General features: G+C 30.6%; 3 protein-coding genes across 6 annotated transcripts; 1 reads left to right on the top strand and 2 right to left on the bottom strand.

Moving 5' to 3' along the window:
• Window positions 1-2,864: 2,864 nt before the first annotated feature.
• On the bottom strand, window positions 2,865-5,599 carry LOC114375595 (subtilisin-like protease SBT1.6). Its single transcript, XM_028333421.1, has one exon. The coding sequence runs from the start codon at window positions 5,504-5,506 to the stop codon at window positions 3,194-3,196; it is 2,313 nt and encodes a 770-aa protein (XP_028189222.1). The 5' UTR covers window positions 5,507-5,599; the 3' UTR covers window positions 2,865-3,193.
• Window positions 5,600-12,109: 6,510 nt separating this feature from the next.
• On the top strand, window positions 12,110-15,967 carry LOC114375634. Of its 4 annotated transcripts, none has more exons than XR_003658795.1 (5): window positions 12,125-13,100; window positions 13,185-13,277; window positions 13,375-13,410; window positions 14,904-15,458; window positions 15,553-15,967. XR_003658795.1 is itself a non-coding variant. In XM_028333468.1 (4 exons), the coding sequence occupies exons 1-4, from the start codon at window positions 12,889-12,891 to the stop codon at window positions 14,911-14,913; spliced, it is 351 nt and encodes a 116-aa protein (XP_028189269.1). In that variant the 5' UTR covers window positions 12,110-12,888; the 3' UTR covers window positions 14,914-15,967. The 4 variants fall into 4 exon arrangements, 1 of the variants encoding a protein (XP_028189269.1); XR_003658796.1 differs by having other exon boundaries at window positions 12,128-13,100; window positions 14,904-15,449; XR_003658794.1 differs by having other exon boundaries at window positions 12,627-13,100; window positions 14,904-15,157; window positions 15,242-15,967.
• Window positions 15,968-19,839: 3,872 nt separating this feature from the next.
• Window positions 19,840-21,002, bottom strand: LOC114374319 (actin-depolymerizing factor 5). Its single transcript, XM_028331952.1, has 3 exons — window positions 20,877-21,002; window positions 20,480-20,739; window positions 19,840-20,247 (listed from the first exon to the last, which is right to left on the bottom strand). Exons 1-3 carry the CDS (start codon window positions 20,895-20,897, stop codon window positions 20,097-20,099), a joined length of 432 nt encoding a protein of 143 aa, XP_028187753.1. The 5' UTR covers window positions 20,898-21,002; the 3' UTR covers window positions 19,840-20,096.
• Window positions 21,003-22,918: the final 1,916 nt, after the last annotated feature.

Below are 22,918 nucleotides of genomic sequence, written 5' to 3'. Positions count from 1 at the left end.
TTGCATCTTTCACTACATTAAGAACACTCTCTGAATTCCTTCAAAAAATAAAAAGGACTCTCTGAATACAATAAAATATTAAGAACACTCCAACATATATCTCTATACTCTCAGGAGCAAACGAAGATTACATGCCCTTAACGAAGCTGAAATAAATAATTTAGAGCAAACGAAAACTTCATTTATGTGTGGACCCTATACTCTAGGTTCTTGTGCTATTGTCCTTCTCTTCATGGAATCAAAATCCAGAGAACCTTATTCTTAACAGGAATATTGTATATAATAGGTGTAAGAAGTCAGGACTCTGGTACGCCTGTAACAAAAGTATAAAGCAAGCAGAAAGAGATAAAAGGAAAGGAAAAACAATACAAGATCAAATTTGAAATTGCTGGTTGACTATAATAGATTTAAATACAATTTTTGTCCCATATCCTATTTTAAAAAATTTATAATTTAAGTTTAATTATGAATTTTGTCCTTGTTTTATTTATTTTATTTTTAGTTCAATTCAACTTTAAACTTAACATATATATTCATTTAATGTACTATAAAAATAATTTAATTAATTAAAATGTAAAAAAATTAAGTATTGAATCAAAATTATAATTTTTTTAAAATAGAAAAACAAATATCTATTTTAAAATAAGGAAAATTAAAATTGTGATTTTGGTAAAATAGAATCATCAAAATTTAAGCCTATACAATATGTATGTGATTATATACTCTTAATCCAACGAGTAAAATTTCAAATTTATTTCTGAGAAAATCATCAATAAATATACTAATACCTAAGAATACCAAAATGTTATCATATTTAATAAAAAAAACGCAAATAAAAAGCATTTAATTATTCTTGGATACTAATCTTTATAATGTTTAAAATTAGTAAAATTGATATAGTTAATTCCTTAATAGCCAAATTTTTTTTTGATATATTCTAAAAAGGAAAATACGTGTTCCAATAATTACCATGAGGGGAGGCTTGAGTTGATTCAACATTGAGATATCTCTTAATTAACAATTAAACTTTAATTTCTTTCAAGTTATAAAAATTATAAAAAAAAAATATTTTTACTACAAACTTTTATATATATATATATATATATATATATATATATATATATATATATATATATATGAAAGAAACATGTTATCTATCAATTGTATACAACTTTTGTAATATTTTTATACATTTGACCGGAGAATATATTGGGAATTGAGTAAAGACCAAACCTAATGACGTAGTGAATTCGATTTGTTATTGGTAACGTTCTTATATCCATAACTATATAAAGGGGATTTTGAGTAAACATTTTTGCATTTTTTTTTATCATTGTGATTACTTGTGTAAATTACTGTTTCTCTCTTTTATTCTACTTCCTTGTTAAGTGCACTTTCCAAACGATCTATACCTTCCAAGTTCCAATTACACTCACTAAAGAATATATGAAAACACACAAAATAATTACAATAATATAAATTAATGACTGCTTATTATAATTAGTGTTTGTCCACACTCCGCACGTGTTTCACTCAGCTTTCAACGAATACGCATGGAAACAGAGGAAAAAGAAACGCATGGGAGACAATATACAATAAAGTGGAATTCTCGTAAGTGATAATGAACTTGATGCCGGTTTTGTAGGATAGACGCATGGCCATGGGACATAGCCTTTTATTGTCCAAGGTAAACCTTACCTTGTAATAAGCCTTGCAACTTGCAAAAAATGGAAAAAGAGGGAATAAAGGGTTAAAAATAGAGGAAGTGCATTACTTGTTTAAAATAAAGATTTTTTTTACAGTTGTTTAACATAAAGTTTAAAAACTTATGTTTGTAAAAATATCCCAAAAGTCTTATTTTTTTAAAGCTGAATTTTCGAATAAATTTCTATTCTTAAACATACTTTTGGGATAACCAAATATAATCTCAAACTCATTTTACTCACAAAGATCCTCTTGTCGGAAATTCAAACATATACTACGAAAAATGGAGTTCAACTTATAACGAAAAAATAAAATTAAGAAAATAAATAAAAGTAAAACCATGAAAAGTGATGAAATACCAATAATCTCACTAAAAAAGTGATAAATAGAACATTAAAAAGTTAAAGACTGGGGGAAAAAACTTTAATTATCAAAAGATAATGTTCCAGGTCTAACGTTTAGGTCTAAAATCTTTGACTATTAATGTCTTCGTTTGAAATATTTATAATAAGATTTTATTAACATCCTACCTTAAGAGTAATTTGAAATATTTAAAATTTATTTATTTTTAATACAAAATATTTATTATGTTAAAAACATAAGTTATAATAATTAAACATCTTTAATAAAAAAATATATCATTTTAGATATTTTTTTTAGGGTTTCATTCTTAGAGAAATAAATTCTGATGCCTCTTTTCTTTATTATTTACATTCTCTCTTTATTTTTAGTTAAGGACTAAAACTTTACTAGACAAAAATGTCATAATAGATCCACCATTCTAAACAATAAAATTTAACTAGACAAAAAATGTCATACATAGATAGAAATGTCACATAAGAGAATTCAAACCTCATTCTTGATACTTAAAATTAACTTCAACTTTTTTTTTCCGCTTACGTGCACATCTAATTATGGAAAACAGAATCGAGAGAGGAGGAGGGGATAGATTGATAGAATAGAAGTATAGTATTAGACAACGAATCTAGGTTCCTGTCATAATGAATGCTTTGTTTAAAATAGTGTAACATTGGCAGCATAAACTACAAACTTAAGATTGCAATAGTAACTAATCAACAACAGAGAAAACAGAATATGCTGCAATAGAAAACATATTTTCAAATCAAACGTGGTTAAAATTAAATAATGAAAACTTAACATAAATAAATATCACAAATTATGATTTCTCCTATAATTTTATAAGTATAGATAGACGTAGACCCCTAAAAGTCTGTCTATAAATACAAGGTGAATCTAAATTAAACCCAAGAAAAAAAAAACTTATTAAAAAAAAGTACAACAACGGATTACAAGTCCAACCTTTTTCACTCTAACAAGACACAATCCTAAGTTAAAAATGAAAAAGAAGGAAAGAAGAAAATACAAAATATTTGTGTTGACTGTTGTCTTTTTATATTAGTCGTGGCAGCTTAAAGAAGAAAGTCACAAGCCACGCGCCGCATCGACCAAAACGGACATGATCGAGGCTCTATAACGGTTCTATTTGACTCACGACAATGGGGCTCCGAACCACGTGCTTCCCATCCGTCCACGTCAGCGACCCGAACACCGCCCCGGACTGACCCATCTTCAGGTTCCGGGTATCCCCCGCCACCGTCACCGCATAGCTCCGTTTCTTCACCGCCTCCGAGAACACGAGCCGCGACGGCTTCACCTTCACGGTCACCCCACTTGCGGGCGCCTCCACGCTTACGCGGTAAACAGAGTTCGCGGGCCCCACATTGCTCACGGTCCGTATGAACGTCTTGGAAGCCACCCTCTTCGACGAAACAGGAAACAAAGCAACAAAGGAAGGGTAATTCAGATTCTCCGGCGCCGGCCTTCTCACCGGACAACTCGCCGGCGCGCGAGTGATCACCTGAATCACCTTAGGCCCGTAGCCAATACCGCAAAGGAAATTAACATAATCATTGTTTGTGATATCATACACCAAACCAGGATCCATGGCTCTTCCTAGGTTAAGATGGCCAGCGCCGAAATCGTAAGGCGTGGAACTGTTCCCGGTGGCTTCGTCGGTCATGGTTTTGTTACGGTTGTCGAGGACGGTGGCGGTGGTCATCATGGCGGACCTTATGGCGGCGGGGCTCCAATCAGGGTGAGCCGATTTGAGCAAAGCCGCGGCGCCGCTCACGTGAGGGCAAGCCATGGAGGTACCAGACAGGATGTTGAACTCGGTTCTCCTCGTATCAGAGTCCAAACCGGTCGGGCCGACAGCTTCGGTCCAAGCCGCGAGGATGTTCACACCGGGAGCAATCAAATCCGGTTTAAGTATCTCAGGGTTTAAACCGTTGGGTCCTCTCGCTGAGAAAGAAGCTATAACCGGCGCCGGTTTGATTCCTAAGATAGTGCCTTTGAAATCAAGAGTGGCTGTGGGGTTTTTTGAAGAGGAGATGTACTTCTTGATTAGGTCTCCTTCGTTGGCACCAACAGCGCATGCTGGGAGAAGATGAGCGTCTCCGACGAGTCCTTCACCGTTGGAGATTCCGTTGGCGAGAATCATCCCCACGCCGCCGGCTTTCTTCACCACTAACCCCTTTGCAACCCTCGGACTACTTCCTCTATCACAGATCACTATCTTACCCTTCACCATGCTCGGATCTAGCGAATTCTCCATGCAGAGTGAGTCTCCAAGAATTCCTGATTTCCCAGGGTATACAAGTTGATACATTTTCCCCTTCAAAGCTGCTCCGGCGTAGAGCGACACGCCGGAGAGTCTCCGACCGTCGCCCAGAATCACCTGTGAGGGGAATTCACGATCAATGGTGCCTGCGCCCACTGTTGTTAACCATGGAGCAAGGTTCGTCACTGACATTCCGCTGGGACCATCGTTTCCGGCGGAAGAAGACACGAACACTCCTCTTGAAACGGCACCGTAGGATCCAATTGCGATGGGGTCGAGATAATATGGGGAGGCAATACCGTCACCGCCACCGATGGAAATCGAAATGACATCCACGCCGTCGTTCACGGCGGCGTCGAAGGCGGCGAGGATGTCGGAGTCGAAGCAACCGGAATTTTTCCAGCAAACTTTGTAAACCGCCAATCTCGCTTTGGGAGCAACGCCTTTTGCGATTCCAGCTGCGTAGCCGGACATGCTGGCTTGGAAGGCGTAGCGTCCGGCGGCGGTGGAGGCGGTGTGGGTGCCGTGGCCATCGGCGTCGCGAGGGGATCGGAATTCGACGGTCTCGTTAATCGGATTGAGAGGGCCGGAACCCGCACCTGCTTCGTGGCCTTTGGAGAAGAATCTGGCGCCGATGAGCTTGCGGTTGCAGTTTTTGGGAGAGAAACTGGCGCCGGTTTCGCACGCGCCTTTCCAGCGGCGGGGAATGGGGCCGAGGTTCAAATCGGAGAAGCTGCGGCGTTCCGGCCAGACGCCGGTGTCGAAGACTCCGACGATGACGTCGGAGCCGTAGTCGGATTCGGACCAGAGGCCGCGCTGGTTGCGGAGGCCGAGGAACTGCGGGGAGCGCGTGGTGTGGAGCTGGCGGCGGCGGTCTTCGAAGACGGCGAGGACGGAAGGGTGTTGGCTTATGGACGCGACTTGGTGGCTTGTGAGCACTGCGGAGAAGCCGCAGAAAACGGTGTCGTATAAGTGGAGGATGCTGGTTTCTTGGGCGAACTCGGAGGTGTACCAATGGTAGTGAGTGGGGAACACGGTGGGCTTGGATTGGGAATCCACGCGGAAGATGAAGGTCTTGGAAACTTCATCAGCGGAAACAGTGGAAAACAAAATGAAGAAGAAAACGATGAGAGGAAAGGAATTCAATACTTGTTTACCCATTTCAAAGAGTGAGTGAGTGAGTGATAAACAAACTAGCAAGTGTTATAACCTCCACTGAGTACTCAAGACTGAACCCAGCTTCTTTCCTTTTCTTTTCTAAAAAATATAACCCTAAAGGAGGAAAATTAATTATTTTAAAAAAAAGTAGTATAATTGTCTTTAAGAAACCATTTAATTTAACTTGACTAAACAATTATGGGAGCAGTTGTCAAGTGTGGATATGGAAATATGGCATTGGTGTTCCTTCGTTTGTGGCAACTCAAATTTAATCATATCCGCTACATTGTGTTACATTCCCAAAATAAATATTTTGGGCAGCATAATTTTTTTAAATATAAAATAGTATCGTAGCTCACTTTGCTACTTTGATGTTCATAATTTTAAAATACACGTAAATCTTTAAATGAGACATTTAATTGTACTGGAAACCAATTCCGCTAGTGAATTTGCAAAATATGGATTAATATACTGCAAAAACAAACAAGATGTACCACCCTTGTTTGAGTTATTTCCATTTTCGGCAGGAAAACGACGCTGGATTAATATCACCGTAATATATTACTACTGTAAAAAAGAATAATGTAAAAAGTAATTCTGAGTTCTGATAGGATACTACTATCATATTTTAACGACCCAACAAACAAGAAATTATAAAATAAGATAACTATCATATGTACTCTTATCTGGCCACTAAAAGGGATAGAAAATTAAAAACGAAGGCCACATATGGTCTTTGATTAATTTGTTTTAATTTTCTTTTTATATTTCTGTTTAAATTAGACTTATATTTTAAAATATATAAATTATATTATAAATGAAATTAATAATAAACAAATATGTCTGAGGATTAAATAAGTTTTAGTCTTTTAAATTTCTTTAGATTCCGATTTTTAAATTTTTTAAATTTTTTTATAACTTTTATAGTCCTTCATTATTTTTTTCTGTGAGAATTATTAATCTTTTTAAAAGTTTCTATCTATTTTAATATCTCATTTATTTTTATTGTTTAAAATTAATTCTTATTTTGTCAATTTATAGTCTTTTGTTTGTTTTTATATTTGAGATTAATTTTAAACAACAAAAATAAATGAGATATTAAAAATAGGTAAAAAAAATTTAAAAGAACTAAAATCTTGACAAAAAAGTAATACCGGACTAAAAGTAGTCAAAAAAAATTTAAGGGATTAAAAATTATGATAAAAAAAATTAAAGGACTAAAAGTTTAATCAACCTTATTTCCAATACATCAAAATGTATTAAAATCATAATAAATAATTTTAATTATAATAGGAAATCTCTTTTATACCGAGGAAATATCAAATTATACTGATATAGTTCAACAAACTATTAGGCTATTTTATAACTTGATATAAAATATAATTTTATCAATCCAACTATTGAATTATATTTGCATGTTGTGAAGATTGTTTGTGTCTAAATTTGTCAAAATTGAATAACAATAACAAGGTAATCACATGATTTATATTTTAGTATATTTTAAAAATTTGTATTAATATGAAATTTTGTACGAACTATGTGAAAAAAATTTCGATCCAATGATAAATTTTTAAAAATATTATTCAGTTAAAAATTATTAAAAAATATAATAATTAATTAAAGTTATACATTTTATATACATATCTTTGCTTTCTAGACAAAATATACATACGCCCTCTTCTCTAATATTTTTGTAGTTGCTTTCAGTCACTTCTTTCTGTAACTCTATTTTTTAACTACCATGATTTATCTCTTTCATCAATAACTTCAAATCCTTATTTCAATTTACTTTTTAAAATATGATTTTAATGTTTATACACTACGTAAAACTTTTTACATTCTCAAATGTAAAATATATTTTCTCTTAAAATATAATACTAAAGATATTTAAAACTTTATTTTTTTAGAATAATATACTTAATTAGTATATATTTTAAACTAATTGTTATTGATAATAAATTTGTAGAAAAAGTCATAATATCACTGACAAATACTTTTATATTAATTCACAATTATTAAAAAAATTGTATTAAAAATTAAAGTGTAATATATATATATATATATATATATATATATATATATATATATATATATATATATAACAACTCCCCTTATTTTACTCTTCTTTTATATTCTTGTATACCTTATCTATCTTCTCTTGCTTTTTTTTTTTAAATTACAAAGTCTAATTTTTTGGATACATTATCTTTTTTAAAAATTATTTATATTGACTATATAAATAAGGCACAAAGTGATGTTATTATCTAGAATGGTATGTGATAGTGGAGGTAGAAAAGATGTATGTGGAGAAAAAGATAAGTATAATGTTATCAAAAATTAAGATCAATAATTTTTTTTGTTTAATTTTTTAATAATTACTAGTTTGATTAATTTATAATTAATTTAATAATTCAACTAATGAGATTTATTTGTTAATAATCAACTAAGAGGATTATAATCACAAGTTTATGAGAATAGAAAAACTAAATGTTATAATTAAAATTTAAAAAACAAAAATTATAAATTTAAGAAATTAAGAAAATAAAAATTATAATTTTACCTTTTATTTATTTATGTTGGAAAGGAAGATGATGGGTATCGCCAACATATAAGATAAAAAAAGGTAAGCTTCAAATTCTTCGGTTTTAGAAACGGAAATAAAAGTGTGATACATAATGAAACGTGGAAGCTCAAGACACCAAAGACCATGGTCCATCCCATTGCATCCAATCACCCCCACCATGTCCTTCTTTTCATGTTGAAATTCTTTCCAGAATCCAGACAATGACAACAAAACAATATACTTACAATGTTACATTCATAAATGTTACCAACAACCATAGGTGTTCGTCAACGACATAATTTTACTGTCTCCATTATTTTTTAAGCGACATTTAATATATGTAATATTTTTTTTACAGATTAATATATGTAATGATGTATGATTAAATATATAATTAATATTTTTCCTATCTTAAATTTAATTTTTAATATCTTAGGATACTATTTCACTTATCAATTATAACTAACATACATATAATTTATAATGAGCAATATTTAGAAATGGGTGAAAGAACGACTCATACTAAGTTTTTTGTATTTTCATTTATAGACTTTTGAATAATTCATTATCTATTTTTGTGCTAAATATATAAATAAATAAAAATTGATTAAAGATTAAAATATCATTAAAATAATAGCATCTGATATTATTTTAAAAAAATAATTTGTAAAACTTTAATTAAAAAAATGCAGGCAGTAAGTGATGTCCTGAGACTAATTAAGATATTCTAGTCAAAATTAACACGAGTATATCTTTTCACCAGTTTCTATATTGTAAATATATAAATATTTCTTTGGAAGTAGAACGCGGCAGTGAAATATTTTTCTGAGAATGCCAATTACACACACAAGTTAAGCACAAAAGTTTAACAGAAAGACAAGTGTTAGTATTCTCATGCCACCCAAACTTTTCCTTACTCTTTTACGCTTTTCTTGTTGTTTACAGAAAACTGGTTTTTATTTTGATGGTTTAAATAATTTCTTAGTTTAGTACATGATTATTTTTGTTTTGGACTTTTAATTTTTTTTGTTTGTTTCTTATTGAACTGTTTTCTTTTATTTTGATTTTTGACGTAAAGATTTATTTATTTATGTGATGGTGTGATTAATAGACAGAAAAAACAAATTTAATGTTATTTAAATAATAACAACTAAATGTCAATTTAAAAGTTATATCTTTATAGGAATTAAATAATGATGTCAGAGATTAAAATAAAAATATAGCAAAAACTAAAATTAAAAATTAAGAAAAATTAAAACAAAAACCAACATACATTATAAGAAACAAAAAATTACTCCTATTTAAGTCTTTTTCTGTTTATTCTCTATAGTCAACATTAGTTGCTGCAACAGCTTCTTCTAAGCTAGTTTACTAGTTAAAGTAGCTTACAGAATACTAAAATAATTTACCTAATACACTCTAAATATTCTTCTGTATTTCATGCTAACATTCTTCTATTTAATCACTATATTTTTTGTTCTAAGTAATACAACGAAGAGTGGCCGACTGATAATTACACTACTTTCTTGATTTCTTTATTTAGTTTAAAGGTGTTTATGATTAAGACACATATTTTTTATATTAAGAATATTTATAATTTTTAATACATTTTGAATTCATATTTTTTATTTTAATATTTCATATTATAATTATTTTTAATTAAAACTGATAACTAATACCAGTATTATGTTAAATTCTAAAAAAATAAAATAAAAGTGAGACATATGAAAAAAATAATACTAACATCATAATATAAGTGTCATGAGTTATCTTCTCCTAACATTCAAGAGAATCCATGTATTTATTTTTATACATGCTAATTGTGAGTCTCACCAATAAATATTTTATCCATTCATAAAAATATAGCATTTATCATTGAAACATTGAAGTTTAAACTTTAAAGTTTAAACCCTTGTTTTATTGTATTACTGTGTTGCAAAGTAAAATACCAATAATAGTTATAGTTAATTCAAGATAGTTACTAATTTTCACTATAATTCAAACTTCAAAGAATATATATATATATATATATATATATATATATATATATATATATATATATATATATATATATATGTATAAAGAAGCGAAAGACAAATAAAATCTATCCAACTAGCGAAAACAGATATCACATTCAAAGTGGTGACGAATTGTATACAATGCAAATTCATAGGGACTTTACCCCAAAAACAAAAGTCCATAGTAACAACACTACCCACAGACATGTTTTTTAATATTATTTTTCCATCAACCGACAGAAATTAGCAAAGCTGAAGATACTGTTTATTTGGTATTCTTTTGTCATTTATATTGGCCACATGAATTTATTAATACTTATAAAAAAAGACAGTCAGCAAAATAAAGCAAAAAACTTGAATGAAAGCAAGTGACAAAAAAAATTTGATGAGAAGATCATCATGGTTAATGCCAATTTAAGCGAAGCTCAATTGCAATACTTATATCACTATTACACTTTGGTTTACTATTTTTTTTTCTCACTAAATAATGAATGAATACTATAAATTATATGCAATGTGAAATTATATTGTCTTTCAAGTTAGAACAACATAAGGAAACAACATGTAGGTAGTGAGAGCATCTAAGACGGAGGATGTTTCCAAATCCATCATCTTGCATTGTATGCAACTACAATTTACGATACATTTTTATTTAAGAAGAACACCTTGAACGCTTTCAATTTGCAGAACATGTTGGGGCCTTGCGAGGAACGAAAAAGAGGATAGTTACTCTACTTGCATGAAAGGCGCGTGGAAAACAATACGCTGTTAGGGTTTTTTTATTGCACAATCTTTATCTGTGTCCCCTATTTTAACTAGGCAAAAGACAGTAAGATAGTGTCCCCATGACCCTCTATCGGACGGTGCAGCTTCATTGGATGGGCCATCATGAAATGAGATGAACGGTAGAGATTGTGTTACACACAAACATTTGTGCGTGGATGGACATTTGATGATTTCAGTCATTCACGGCCCAAAGAGTGGTCTGGTCCGACACATACTTGTTCTTTTTCTTTTCTTTTCTTTAATTTTCCTTTGAGCTGGAAAGTGAATTTTGTCAGACGTTGGTGTTAGTGCGTACTCTTTCACAACTAGTTTAGATGTGAAGAGTGTCTATTTTTTTTTTCATTTTATTAAATTAGTTTTTTTATTTTTTAAAATTCATTATAGTCTGAATAGAAAAAATTAAACCTTAATTGTTGGTTTAGAATGTTGACGGTGAATTGTTCATATATAATTAGTCATTTTAAAGATATTTATATGTTTAAAAAATATTATCATTGATAATTAAAGTAATTAATTATTTATGTTATTTTCAATTTATCTCATCAATAATTAAGTAAATAATAATTATCTCAATCCCAAGATGGAAATTTCATCTACCTAAAATTCCTATTCTTTCCATTATCAAAACGTGAGACGCATAAAATAAATTAATGGTCATTGTTCAATTTTTTTTTCCGGGAACTATTTTAGAAAATAGAAGAACTTCAATAATAAATTAAAAAATAAAAAAGACAGATTTAATGAAAGGAAAAAAAATAAAAAGACCTCTTTTTACTATCAAACCTATTATATATCCTTCATTGGCGTAATTACTGGAGAGATGAGCCCCACATACCAAACACACTTGGACTATAATAGTTGCTAAAGTTAAAGTAATGCCCCAAACATATTTGTAATGGTTAAAGTGCTAAACATAATTTTATACTTATACATGGAGTTTACATTTACTTTAATTATTATTTTTAAATTTAATTTTTAGATATACAAGCTTTTTAAGTCCTTTTCATTTAAATTGTATTAGTGATCACAATTTAAAAAATAGACTCAAATACCAAACTTTTTTTTACCGTTATATTAGTATTAATTTTAGCTATCATATCTTACACTAGTTTAATATTCAGTTTTATAATACTTTAAGAGGTATGGGGGAGTTCTTTGCCTCTTTGAATGCTTGTTATGTGGTTTGGATGAACCTTTGTCTCAATATTTTTGTTTGCTAGAACATGTGTTAAAATTTTGTACTTTCTGACTTGCTGAGAAATGGCTGTTGTGAACTGTTTTTGCTGAAATTAATTGTAGAAATGGATTCCTTGACCCCCAAAAACTTGGGTTAGACATAAGATTCAACGGATTTGGAGTTGTCTAGCTGTAGATATCACAAAATCAAGTTTTGGCTTTTAAAAATTATGCATTTTCTCTTTTGCACAAAATATAAATTTGGTCTGAGAATTGGTTGATTTTGACTTTAAAAATGCATATCAAGTTTGACAAAAATTGGATTTGTGTAGCCTTGGGAATGTTTGAAATAAGTTTAGAAGGATTTAAGCATCTGGAGGGACTGTTTTGGCAATTTGAGCATGTAGGATCTGTTATTAGCATTTTTGGACATAAAAAATGGTTTTATCATGTGGAAAAACATATAAAGCTCTTTTCAAAAGGATTTGTACATCTTAAGCTAATTAATTTTAAAGTTTGGATTGATTTTTTAAAAGTAATGGAATTGGGATATTGTGGTAATGGTATGATTATGATTTATGATATTATGGACTTGGTTATGTAAATTAATGGAGATGATATGATGATGATGCCATGGACTAGAATATGCTTGGTTTAGTCAACATGGCCTTAGAGCTTAGTACAGATGTCACTCTTTTTGAAGTACAGTATTGTTTGATTTACTTTGCCTTTGTTTCAACCTCAGAATTGCCAATAAAATTTAAAACCATTCCTTCATTGTAAGCTAAGTTACTTACTTGATTGTTATCAGTCTAACAGATCCGATCCAAACGTTAATTGTTATGACTTATCCAAATGTTAATTGTCATCAGTCTAACTCGAAAATGAATCTGCAAATGGCAGAGAGAATATTTATTGCAGCATTCACCTCTTTGAGGGTAGGTTCAGTAGTCACTTCTGGCTGCCTTCTTGATATTCTCACTTCGACTTCTGTAGTTGAAGTCAAGGCATTGACATTTACACAGAAAATGCATTTATTTTCTCTTGAGAAAAGGTTAACCTGCAACATTCCTTTATTCTCTTTTGAAACCATTATTGTGTGTGAATTTGTGACCTTAAACATTGTCTCTTTGTTCAGAGTCAGTTGTTCATACTTGTACTCGAGCAACCTTCAACCAGTAAAAAACGCAGAAGAGATATGGAAGATCGGCAGAATGCATCCTTCAATAGGGTGAGATGATGTTTCAATTCAATTTGTTCAATGCGTTCATGGACTTTCCCTTATTTTTGATGTTTTTAAAAGGTAACATCTTTTGCATGTTTGTTAGGAGTTTGAATTCAAGGAGGAGGATAATCTGGTTCATGTAAGTGTAATTTACTGTGACTTCTTTCTTTGTGTATTATTCATTCAACTCAATCTGATAAACTCTGACTTCTTTCCTGGGTTATTCATCTAGTCGCAAAGGTTATAAATGCTTGTTACCTTATATAACACTTTCTTCATAGCAGCAGGTGTTTGGTTGTTCATGCTATCTGTTTCGTAGACCTTATCATTCTCCCAAGCTGCATTTAGATCCATAGAATGTGTTTTCCTGAGTTATTCGCCTAGTCACAAAGGTTATAAATGCTTGTCACCTTCAGGTCTAATTTTCATATCAAAAGATGTTGTCTTCAATGAAAATCTTTTTCCACATCCTCAACTGTTTCCTTCTCAGACCTCAGCTTAACTCTTCCACAGAGTCTGTTTCGTCTCCTGTCTCCAATTGTGTCCCTCGTGTCACATCCAATTCCAATTTTTCTTCTCCTCAACCCAATTCTAATTCTACTTCAAACATTCAGACTGATTCTTCTGCTCAAGTCCAAACTCATGAGTCTGGTCCTGTTCAACCTCAGAATATTCCTACTGCTTAGTTTTTTTTTTGAACAAGGAAAAAATATAATTTTATTCATAAGCATCAATCAAAAGTGCCAATTCAGAGGTACACGTTGTATCTGAATGGCCTGATATGACCCAAGAGGATGAAGCCCAAGTTAATAGGCTCAAAAGAACCAATGTTAAGCCTAATAGGTGTTCTGATTATGTTTATTACAAATAGGGAATTATAGTGATGACTCATAGCTTCTTGAATCTGTATGCTGTAATTCTGTTAATGGTATTCAATTGAGCAATAGGCATGCGGCTCATGAGACTACTATTTAGCTTTGCAATTATTGGAGTATTCTTCGTTAATTTTCTGTTAATAAACAGCTGTGTTGCTTATCTCTCTATTTATAGAGAAGATTCAGTATTGTAATAGCTACCTAATACATTTTTTTATCCATAATAAACAGAGATTTACAACTTCTCCCTATTGTTATGAATTCTTTCAGCAATTGCTACAGGAATGAGGATGTTGAATGAGTCCAATTTCCCCCTTCTCTGTTATTTTCTTTGAAGGTTTCTCTGTCCTCAAACTCAGAATTACCATTCACATCATAATACATCAAGGAAAACATGAGATAACCAGAATAAGATCCTCTATATTACAGATATATACCAGAATTTTCCTACTGCTTCCTCAGTTGAAGTTCCAAGTCATGAGTCTGGCTCTTCTAATGAATCCACAGATATTTCTACTCCTCTAACTCATGATCTGGGTGTTTATAATCAAATTTCTTCAGATCAGAATACTGGTTCTGGTTCCTGTCTTTCCACTGTTAGACCTGCTAACATTCATCCACAAGTCTGCTACTGTCTACTGGGCAAAAACAGAAGTATAATTTATAGAGCAATTATATATCTTATTCTAAATTTTTAATATATGTTTATTGCTGTGATTATTGTCTTTCAATTTTTTTTTTTTGTATTTTCTGTTAGAGCCAAATGAAAATGCAAGAAACTGTAGCAGGAGAAATAAACTTTGATGATGACAGTGCCAAGAAAGTTATCATGGCTGCTGTTGAATATGCAAAAACATATCCAAGATGCGAGGAGAACCAGAAATTTTTTGCCTTATTTTCGATTTAAAGATCTTTGTTTGGACATGAGCAAGGGAAAGAAAGGGCTGGAATTTAATTACAACGCAGGAGTCATTTTCTATGATGAGATCGAGTGAACTTCCTCCAAATCCGGTTAGTTGTTGAAAATGAAACCGTATAGACAGTTTCTATATTTATATTGTTATTCTTATTCTTAAATTTGTCATAAATTTGTAGATTTTATTTTACAACTATCTTCGTTTAAACAAGCACGTGCTTGAGAATTTTAATTACCTGAAAAAGGATTTATAGACCTCTCTGGCTTAAATACAACAAGGCAACTAAACTCAGAAAATATTATGTCCATGTCCCCAAGCACTAGCCCGCAGTATATGTTGTCATCTTCATCTGAAAAGACGTAGTCATCTTTGAAGAAGCAGTAGTGGTAATGAAAGTAATTTTCTTTTCTTAGTATGAACACACTTTTTTGGGCTGGTTTAAGATGAATGGTTTGATATGAATTGACTTTTATCCCATGATCTCTTCAGAGCAGATGAAGAATAAGAGGGGATACTGCTAAGTTGGAGCTGCAGGTTAAGAAGCGATGGAGTGTGTTGTGTACTTAGTTGCTAACTTGGGCATACCGCACACGTGCCTCTGCAGGCTTCAGATTGTAGTGAAGTGCAGGCTCTCCAACTAGAATACTTGATAAAGCAGTGTCGTCTCATGTGCATTAAATTGGTTACTTTGCATTAAAACCGAACCCTTCACTAATTTAAGATAATTATCATGTGGTTCCCATTATAATTTTCTTGAGTTAGATGCATCTTATCTTATTTTATATAGTAAATAGAAGAGGCACCTGTCACGTGACAAACCTGTGCTAGACAGTTCTACGTGGCTCAAGCTACCATGTAGTTTCACATTGATAACTTGTATAATGTAAAGTATGATGTTTTTTAACAACGTAAAATATGATTTATAATAACTATCTTTTCATAATAAAAAACACTTGCGAAAAGAATTGTTCAAACAAACAATTCTATATTAATCAATGATAGTTTGCGCTTAAGACATCTAAATCTTACAAGATATTGAAGAAAAATCAAGAACATGAATGGGAAATGTAATGGCTTGTAATTTTGTATGTATATTTTAAAAAAATGTGTGTATATATATATATATATATATATATATATATATATATATATATATAAATTCAAGTTTTCAATCAATATTCTTACAATAATTTGTATTTTTTATAAAAATAATTAATACATTTTGCAATAATTTTCAAAACATTCATTATAAAAAAGATCTTTCCTATATTATTCTGATGATTGTTTGTGTCTTATTTGCTCTACTATTTGTTTTTAAATAAATATTATTATATACATAAATTGTTTTAATACATGCGTAGAATTTAGATATTGAGGTTGCATGTTCCTGAATTAGTTGATGAAACATTGTTTTAGAATTTGTTTCATCCGAAAACTCATTTCTTATACTTTCCTAAATAAGAGAGGTATGGTTTGGTTGAACAATATACGTTAATTTGATGTCACATTTTCATTTAAAACATTAAGATTTAAGTTTATGAGTTTTATATATAATATTTAACTTCTTCAATTTTATCTCATATGAGATTTCTTCTCATACTTATAGTCTAACAACATTCTTTAGTATGATCAACTTTAATCCACTTACAATTTGAAAGTAACTTGCCATGACGAAGGCTTCAGGTTGCGGTCCATGTATTATCCCTTAACAAGGCTAGTGCATACTAGATACTAAGTACACTAAAAATTTTTAAGGCAAAATTGTAAGTTTGATCCTCTATTTGCCTCAAATTTGATTTTGGTCTTCTTATAATTTAATTCACAAATTTAGTCCTTCAATTTTTTGCAATCCTGTTATTTGAGTCCTCAACTTCGAAATTGAACGTTGAATATTAATTGCTTGTCTTGACGGTATGTATTACACTTTTATTTATTGGATGTTGATCATCACATGTTGCGTTTTTATTGAACGTTAATTTTGTGCACCTAATTAAGGTCAATCTCCAATAAAAGCACGACCCGTGACGATCAACATCCAATAAAAATGTGACATGTGACGGTCAAGACAAACAATTAAAACTTAACTTCCAATTTCAAGATTATGAACTAAAATAACAGAATTACAAAAAAATGAGGGACTAAATTCATGAATTAAATTATAGGGGGAAAAATTTATAATTTTGAGACAAGTAGGGGAGCCCAAATTTGTAATTTTGCCAATTTTTAACATAAAACAAGTTTGAATAAATTCTCTCCGAATGCTACAATATCACTTATATGTGAAATGGGCAAATATCATTTTGATCCTGAAATACGTTAGCCCTGAAATTAAGAAAATATAAGATAAGTTTTTAGGATATTAAATAAGTCTATAAATACTTATTGTTATTTTTTTTATTGAATTTATTATTTTAAATTTTAAACATATATTAATATTAATACTTAATTTACATGAACTTTTGAATTTTGAAATAAAGTGATCGGTAAATTGTATTTTCAGAGGGTTTTTTTTTTAACTTTCTTACTTTCAGAAATTATCGTGACGACCCTAATATTTTAAGATAATAGAATGCTGTTTTAACCTTCTGGAATCAACTAGTAGCAAAGAAAAAATAAATGATGTATTTTTGCTATTTAGCATCGAGGAATGAGACATAGCCGCATAGGTTTTAGGAAGGATATGTATATGTTGACTGGTATGCATTCATTGCTGGTAGTTGGGATGGTCTAAAGTTAATTAAATGCTAAAATGTCCCTGGTTGGTTAAGAATATTATTAGAATACTCCTTATAATTATGATTTGTCTCTAAATCAGTTTTTGGAATTGCCATATGCATGCTCAGTTCATTTCTAAAATAGTGAGAGATAAAGGAATGCTTTAATGTTGTTTCCCTAGCTACAAGTGAATTGCAAGAGGCGATGGATATATAGCCATTGGTTGGGCTAGACGAATTCGAAGGTTTTTTTAGTTGTTGCCAAATATCATGCAGAAATTTTGTGTACAAATCATTAACCAGTAAGCACATCACATTATATTATTGCATGCGAGAACAATCTTTCTGAATAACTAACTGCAGTGTCAAGAACTGCTAAGTGACAAAGAGAGAGATATTGTCCATCAATGTTCTTCTTCCAGGTTTTAGCTTGTTACGTTGCCTTGATGCCAATCGCAAGCAACACTTCCCCTCCTCGGCAGCTTTTATACACAGAGGGTAGGATCATTTGACTTCATACCTTTTTTTTATTATTTGAAATATTTTAATATATTCAAGTATTAGATCATAAGGAAAAAGTAATCATTTAATTTTATTGCTCAACAAATGATTAAAAAGGCATGCGATAATAGCATAATTGTGTAAGAATAATTAGCAAAGAAAAAAAAGAAAAACAAAAGGAGAGTGAGTAGTTGAGGTGGGGTTGTATAAAAAGACGAAATGGTGTGTCCACAGCAACACGAAAACGACACGGGGAATAAAAGTGCCCAGGTAAAGCCCGGCCCAGCTCGATCTACCCACTATAACTGCCCAATTCGGGACAAGTCAATCCATTTACGTAATTAATTTGGCTTAACCGACAAAGACTACTTACCTGCGTAACCTTTGTTTCCTTGTTTCTGTTTTTTTGGAAATTGCTCAGAGTCGTATACAAATGTGTCTGAATCCAATTCAGGCTTCAATTTTCATTCTGAGTGAAGAAAGTGAGATCAAATATGCATACAAGGTATGATTGTATGAACCATATATTATTTGATTTAACTGCGGTTCTAAGCTTATAAACTGTGCATTGTTACCCGTAATTATAATAAAGAGTTTATTAGTAAAAAAAAGTATAAGAAAATAAGTTAAAAAAGAGTGTAACTATAAGAGAGCAAAATGCAATTTATTCAACACTCTAAATATTTTCATATTTGTTGACATCTCATGCATGTATATCCATTTGCTTACTAATGTGATATTGAAAATGACAACTTCAAATATTGGAATATTTAACAAGGTATTTCAATCTTTCAACACGTTTATTTATGCCTATCCCCATCTTGATAGACTTGCTAACTTATTTGTAACTTTCAAGCGTTTTAGTACGAGAAATTTAGAGTGAAAGCATACAAAAGTCCCTTGAACATGTTGTCATGAAGACAAGAAATTTCACATTGATCGTGCATTTTGTTGGCCGTCTAAAAGATAAAGAAGAAAAGAAAAAGTCAAAAGAAAATACCGAATCAAGGAATGAAACAGTGTGAAAGAGGATAGTTTAGCCTCTAGGTAACATTGCAGTCAGTTGTTTATATTATTACAATTAATTATATGTAAAATATTAGTTTTTTTAATCATTAGATTTACTTTCAAATTAAAATATTTGTGGATCACTTGCTATTCTCTCTTTTTCTGTACCCAAAAGTGTTAGAAAAGTATAAAAATACTTTTGACTTGCAAAAGGTCCTGTATTGTCTAATTTATTTTGATGTCGTCTTAGATCCTAGTTACCGCTGTTTCTGATTTTCCATTGCTGGTTTTGTACAAATCCATGAACCAAGCATTGTTGGCAAGTGCCTTCGGAATGCCGCCATTGAACAAAACTACCCAGCCCAAGTTAGCAAACTACGATCGTTAAGCAAAGTATTAATGTAGAATGCAAAAGCATCATTTATGAATATGGTAACGCATCAACTTTCCGTGGGAAAAGTTGAGCTAATCCATTCTTTTCAACATTTTTTCATCATTAAAGAGATTGCAACCAAAGTTTGTTGCCCTTAACTTATCATACAGCCGACAGTCATATATTACACATAACTTATTATTATGAGTAAGGATTGAAGATTAGATGCCCCACTTACATCAAACACAATTAAACTAGCATAAAAACAAGAAAGAAGAAGAGATAGCACATGTCATACAGTCATTGGACTATATATGGTTACTTAATTTATATATAGCAAATAAAGAGAGAGAGAGAGTAAGATTGACAGATTAATTGATTAGCTCAGCACATAAATAAGGAGTTGGATTCCCACTTTAAAAAAAGGGGGCATCCATCTATTTGGCTCTGTCTTGAATTACATCGAATCCCATCTCGGTTGGATCAGTGGCCTGAACTTCATAGCTTATTCCATCCAGAGCTCTTCTCAGCCCATCCTTCGATGTTGCGTAGAGCATCTTTGCTCTTATCCTTGATGCTGTTGGAGACCTGAATTTTTTCGTAAAAAACAAAAACTAAAATATAATGCCTTAATTGCCATAAATCATCATATATTAAATTCACACGACAATTGCATTATTTTATTTGTACCCAAAAAAGAACTAAAATTACCCTTTTGGGTAGGGGGTCATTTTTCCATAACATTATCAGTATTAGAGTCAAACGTTAATAACCATGTTTATGGACTTATGGTCATGACATATATATGAATAATATATACCATGCAATGAAGAAGATCTTGCTCTTGCGGCAGTTATCAACGGTGACAAAATCAAAGTCGAAAACAGCATATCTGCAATCATCGTCGGGCAAGGAGGCAGCGAGATCACCATAGCTCTCGCCGGGACCACCGACCTTATCAACGGTGACAAGCCTTGACTTCTCATCGATCTTGAAGACTATGTATCTGTGCACCTTCTTCCACTTCATTTCCATGAATGAGTTCTTGCACTCATCCGTAACCCACATCCCAGTAGTCGCCTATTAAGTGTTCATTCATCACCATAACATCATATATACACACAACAAATTAAATCGATTCACTTTTGTGAAATATATATCACAAGTAGAATAAAAAAAAGAGGTTACAGATGCAGATGCAGTGGAGCAGTAAGTACCATTTTGAAAGCCATCGCCATTGTTAGAGAATTGAAGCAGAACAAAGCTGGGCTTACTTTTTTTTTTTTTTTTTCTTTTCCTATTAAGTGTGGAAGGTTGACGAGAATTTGAAGGAAGAGTGGGACTTGGCTCTATATATAAGCAGGGGCTCCTTCAGATTGCCATTGCTATTTCATCTTATTTACAATTTTATCCTATTCAATTCTATTCTACATTTAATAAATAAAACATCGTATTAATTATATTCATTTGATAACATAAAAAATTAAAATAAATGTTGTTTAGTAATTAAAACTTAATTCATTAATGTTCATAATTTTTTAAAAGAATTTAATGTATTATTAATTTTATATTAAATTCAACCAATTGGTAATAATCCTCCATTGACATTGGTTAAGGAACTTAAAAAAGAAAAATATTTGTTATCTAAATTGTAATAAAAATATTTGATTGTGTTGAACAAAACATTTTAATCAGTTTCATAATTTTTTTTACTAGTTGAAAAATTTGTTGATGGTTTAAAAAATAAGTTTTTTTAGTAGCTTATATCATTTTTTAAAATATTAATTGAAATAACATTTTTAAAATATGACTTTTTAACTTTTAATTTTTAATTTTTATCATTAATATATTTATTCAATTTCTTTATTATTCTTTTTAAATAAATTATGCTTTTTTTCTTATTTTACACTTTTGAGTTACTTCAAAAACTAATTTTATAAAATATTTATAAGTTGATATTTTCAACTATTTTTTAATTAGTTCTCTCAGATATAAAATTATTACAAACAACCACACTTTACCTTAAAATATGTAACTAATTATATTTAGGATTCAAATTTAAGATTATAATTTAAGTCTATTGTACAAATGAATTTTACTATTCATCAGAGTTTTTTTTTTATTTACTCAAATCAAACAGTTATTGATTAACACTTGTACATTTTCCACAATAGAAAAAATAAATTAATTACCATAATAAGTGACAATTAAAACAAGGACCCACATTAATTGAAAAGTACTAAACATATTGGTTAAGAAAATTAAAATTAAAATATTTCACTTACAAATGTTATTAATGCATTTTTCATTATTGAGTATGTAAATTAACTTACAAAAGATTATTTCAACTTAATTGAGGATATTTTAAATTCAAATTTTGAGTATATAATTACATTGTATACTTAGAAGAAGAAGAGGATTATTACTAAATAAATCTCTTTTTAAATGAGAAAGTAATTAAAGACATATTTATTACTCCCTCTATATCTAAATATAAGACACTTATAACATAATTTTACCCTCATTAAACATACTAACTTGTGAGTGAAGTGAACATATTAAATTATGCATCACTATCAATAAATATTACTATTTTTTTTTAAAAGAGAATTAATGACTTATCAAATTTTCCTTGTTAATGAACAACAAAAGCTCACAAAAAATGCACAACGAAAAACAAATACTCAAAATCTTAATAAAGGCAGATAATAATTTTTTTATAGAAATTATAAAATATTTTATAAAAACGATCATCAAGATATGTTAAATAGTGTCTTATATTAAGAGGGACTATTAATTATCTTAAAGTATATTATGTTTTCAACTCGTTAAATAATTTAAAAATAAATGCGCCCTTATTTGTTCATGAATTATCTTAAAGAGCCTTTTTCGCACTTCTTCTAATTATTTAAAAATATTAAATTAAAACATAAGAATTTAATATTTAATAAAATCTATAATAAAACTTTTAATATCTTAAATAAAAGAGCTTTTGATAAAACTTGTTAACCTTTTTAAAACTACTTAAAATATAAAGCACTAAATGTGAAAATTAAAACTTTTAATATCTTAAATATAAAAAGTAAAAATCATTTATACTTTCTTCTTTAAAAGGGATATGATTTTTGTCTCTTTTTAATTACTTTCCTTTCTTAATAATAGATATTCCCCGAATTTCATTATTTTTCATAAGTCATTTTTATAGTCAAATTCGAGAAAATTGAATAATGCAATGATAATATTTGAGAAAATTAAATAG

The sequence above is a fragment of the Glycine soja genome, chromosome 11, assembly GCF_004193775.1.
Source record: "Glycine soja cultivar W05 chromosome 11, ASM419377v2, whole genome shotgun sequence".
NCBI lineage: Eukaryota > Viridiplantae > Streptophyta > Magnoliopsida > Fabales > Fabaceae > Glycine > Glycine soja.
Note: the sequence above shows the minus strand (reverse complement) of the source record. Positions and strands in the feature narration are given on the sequence as shown.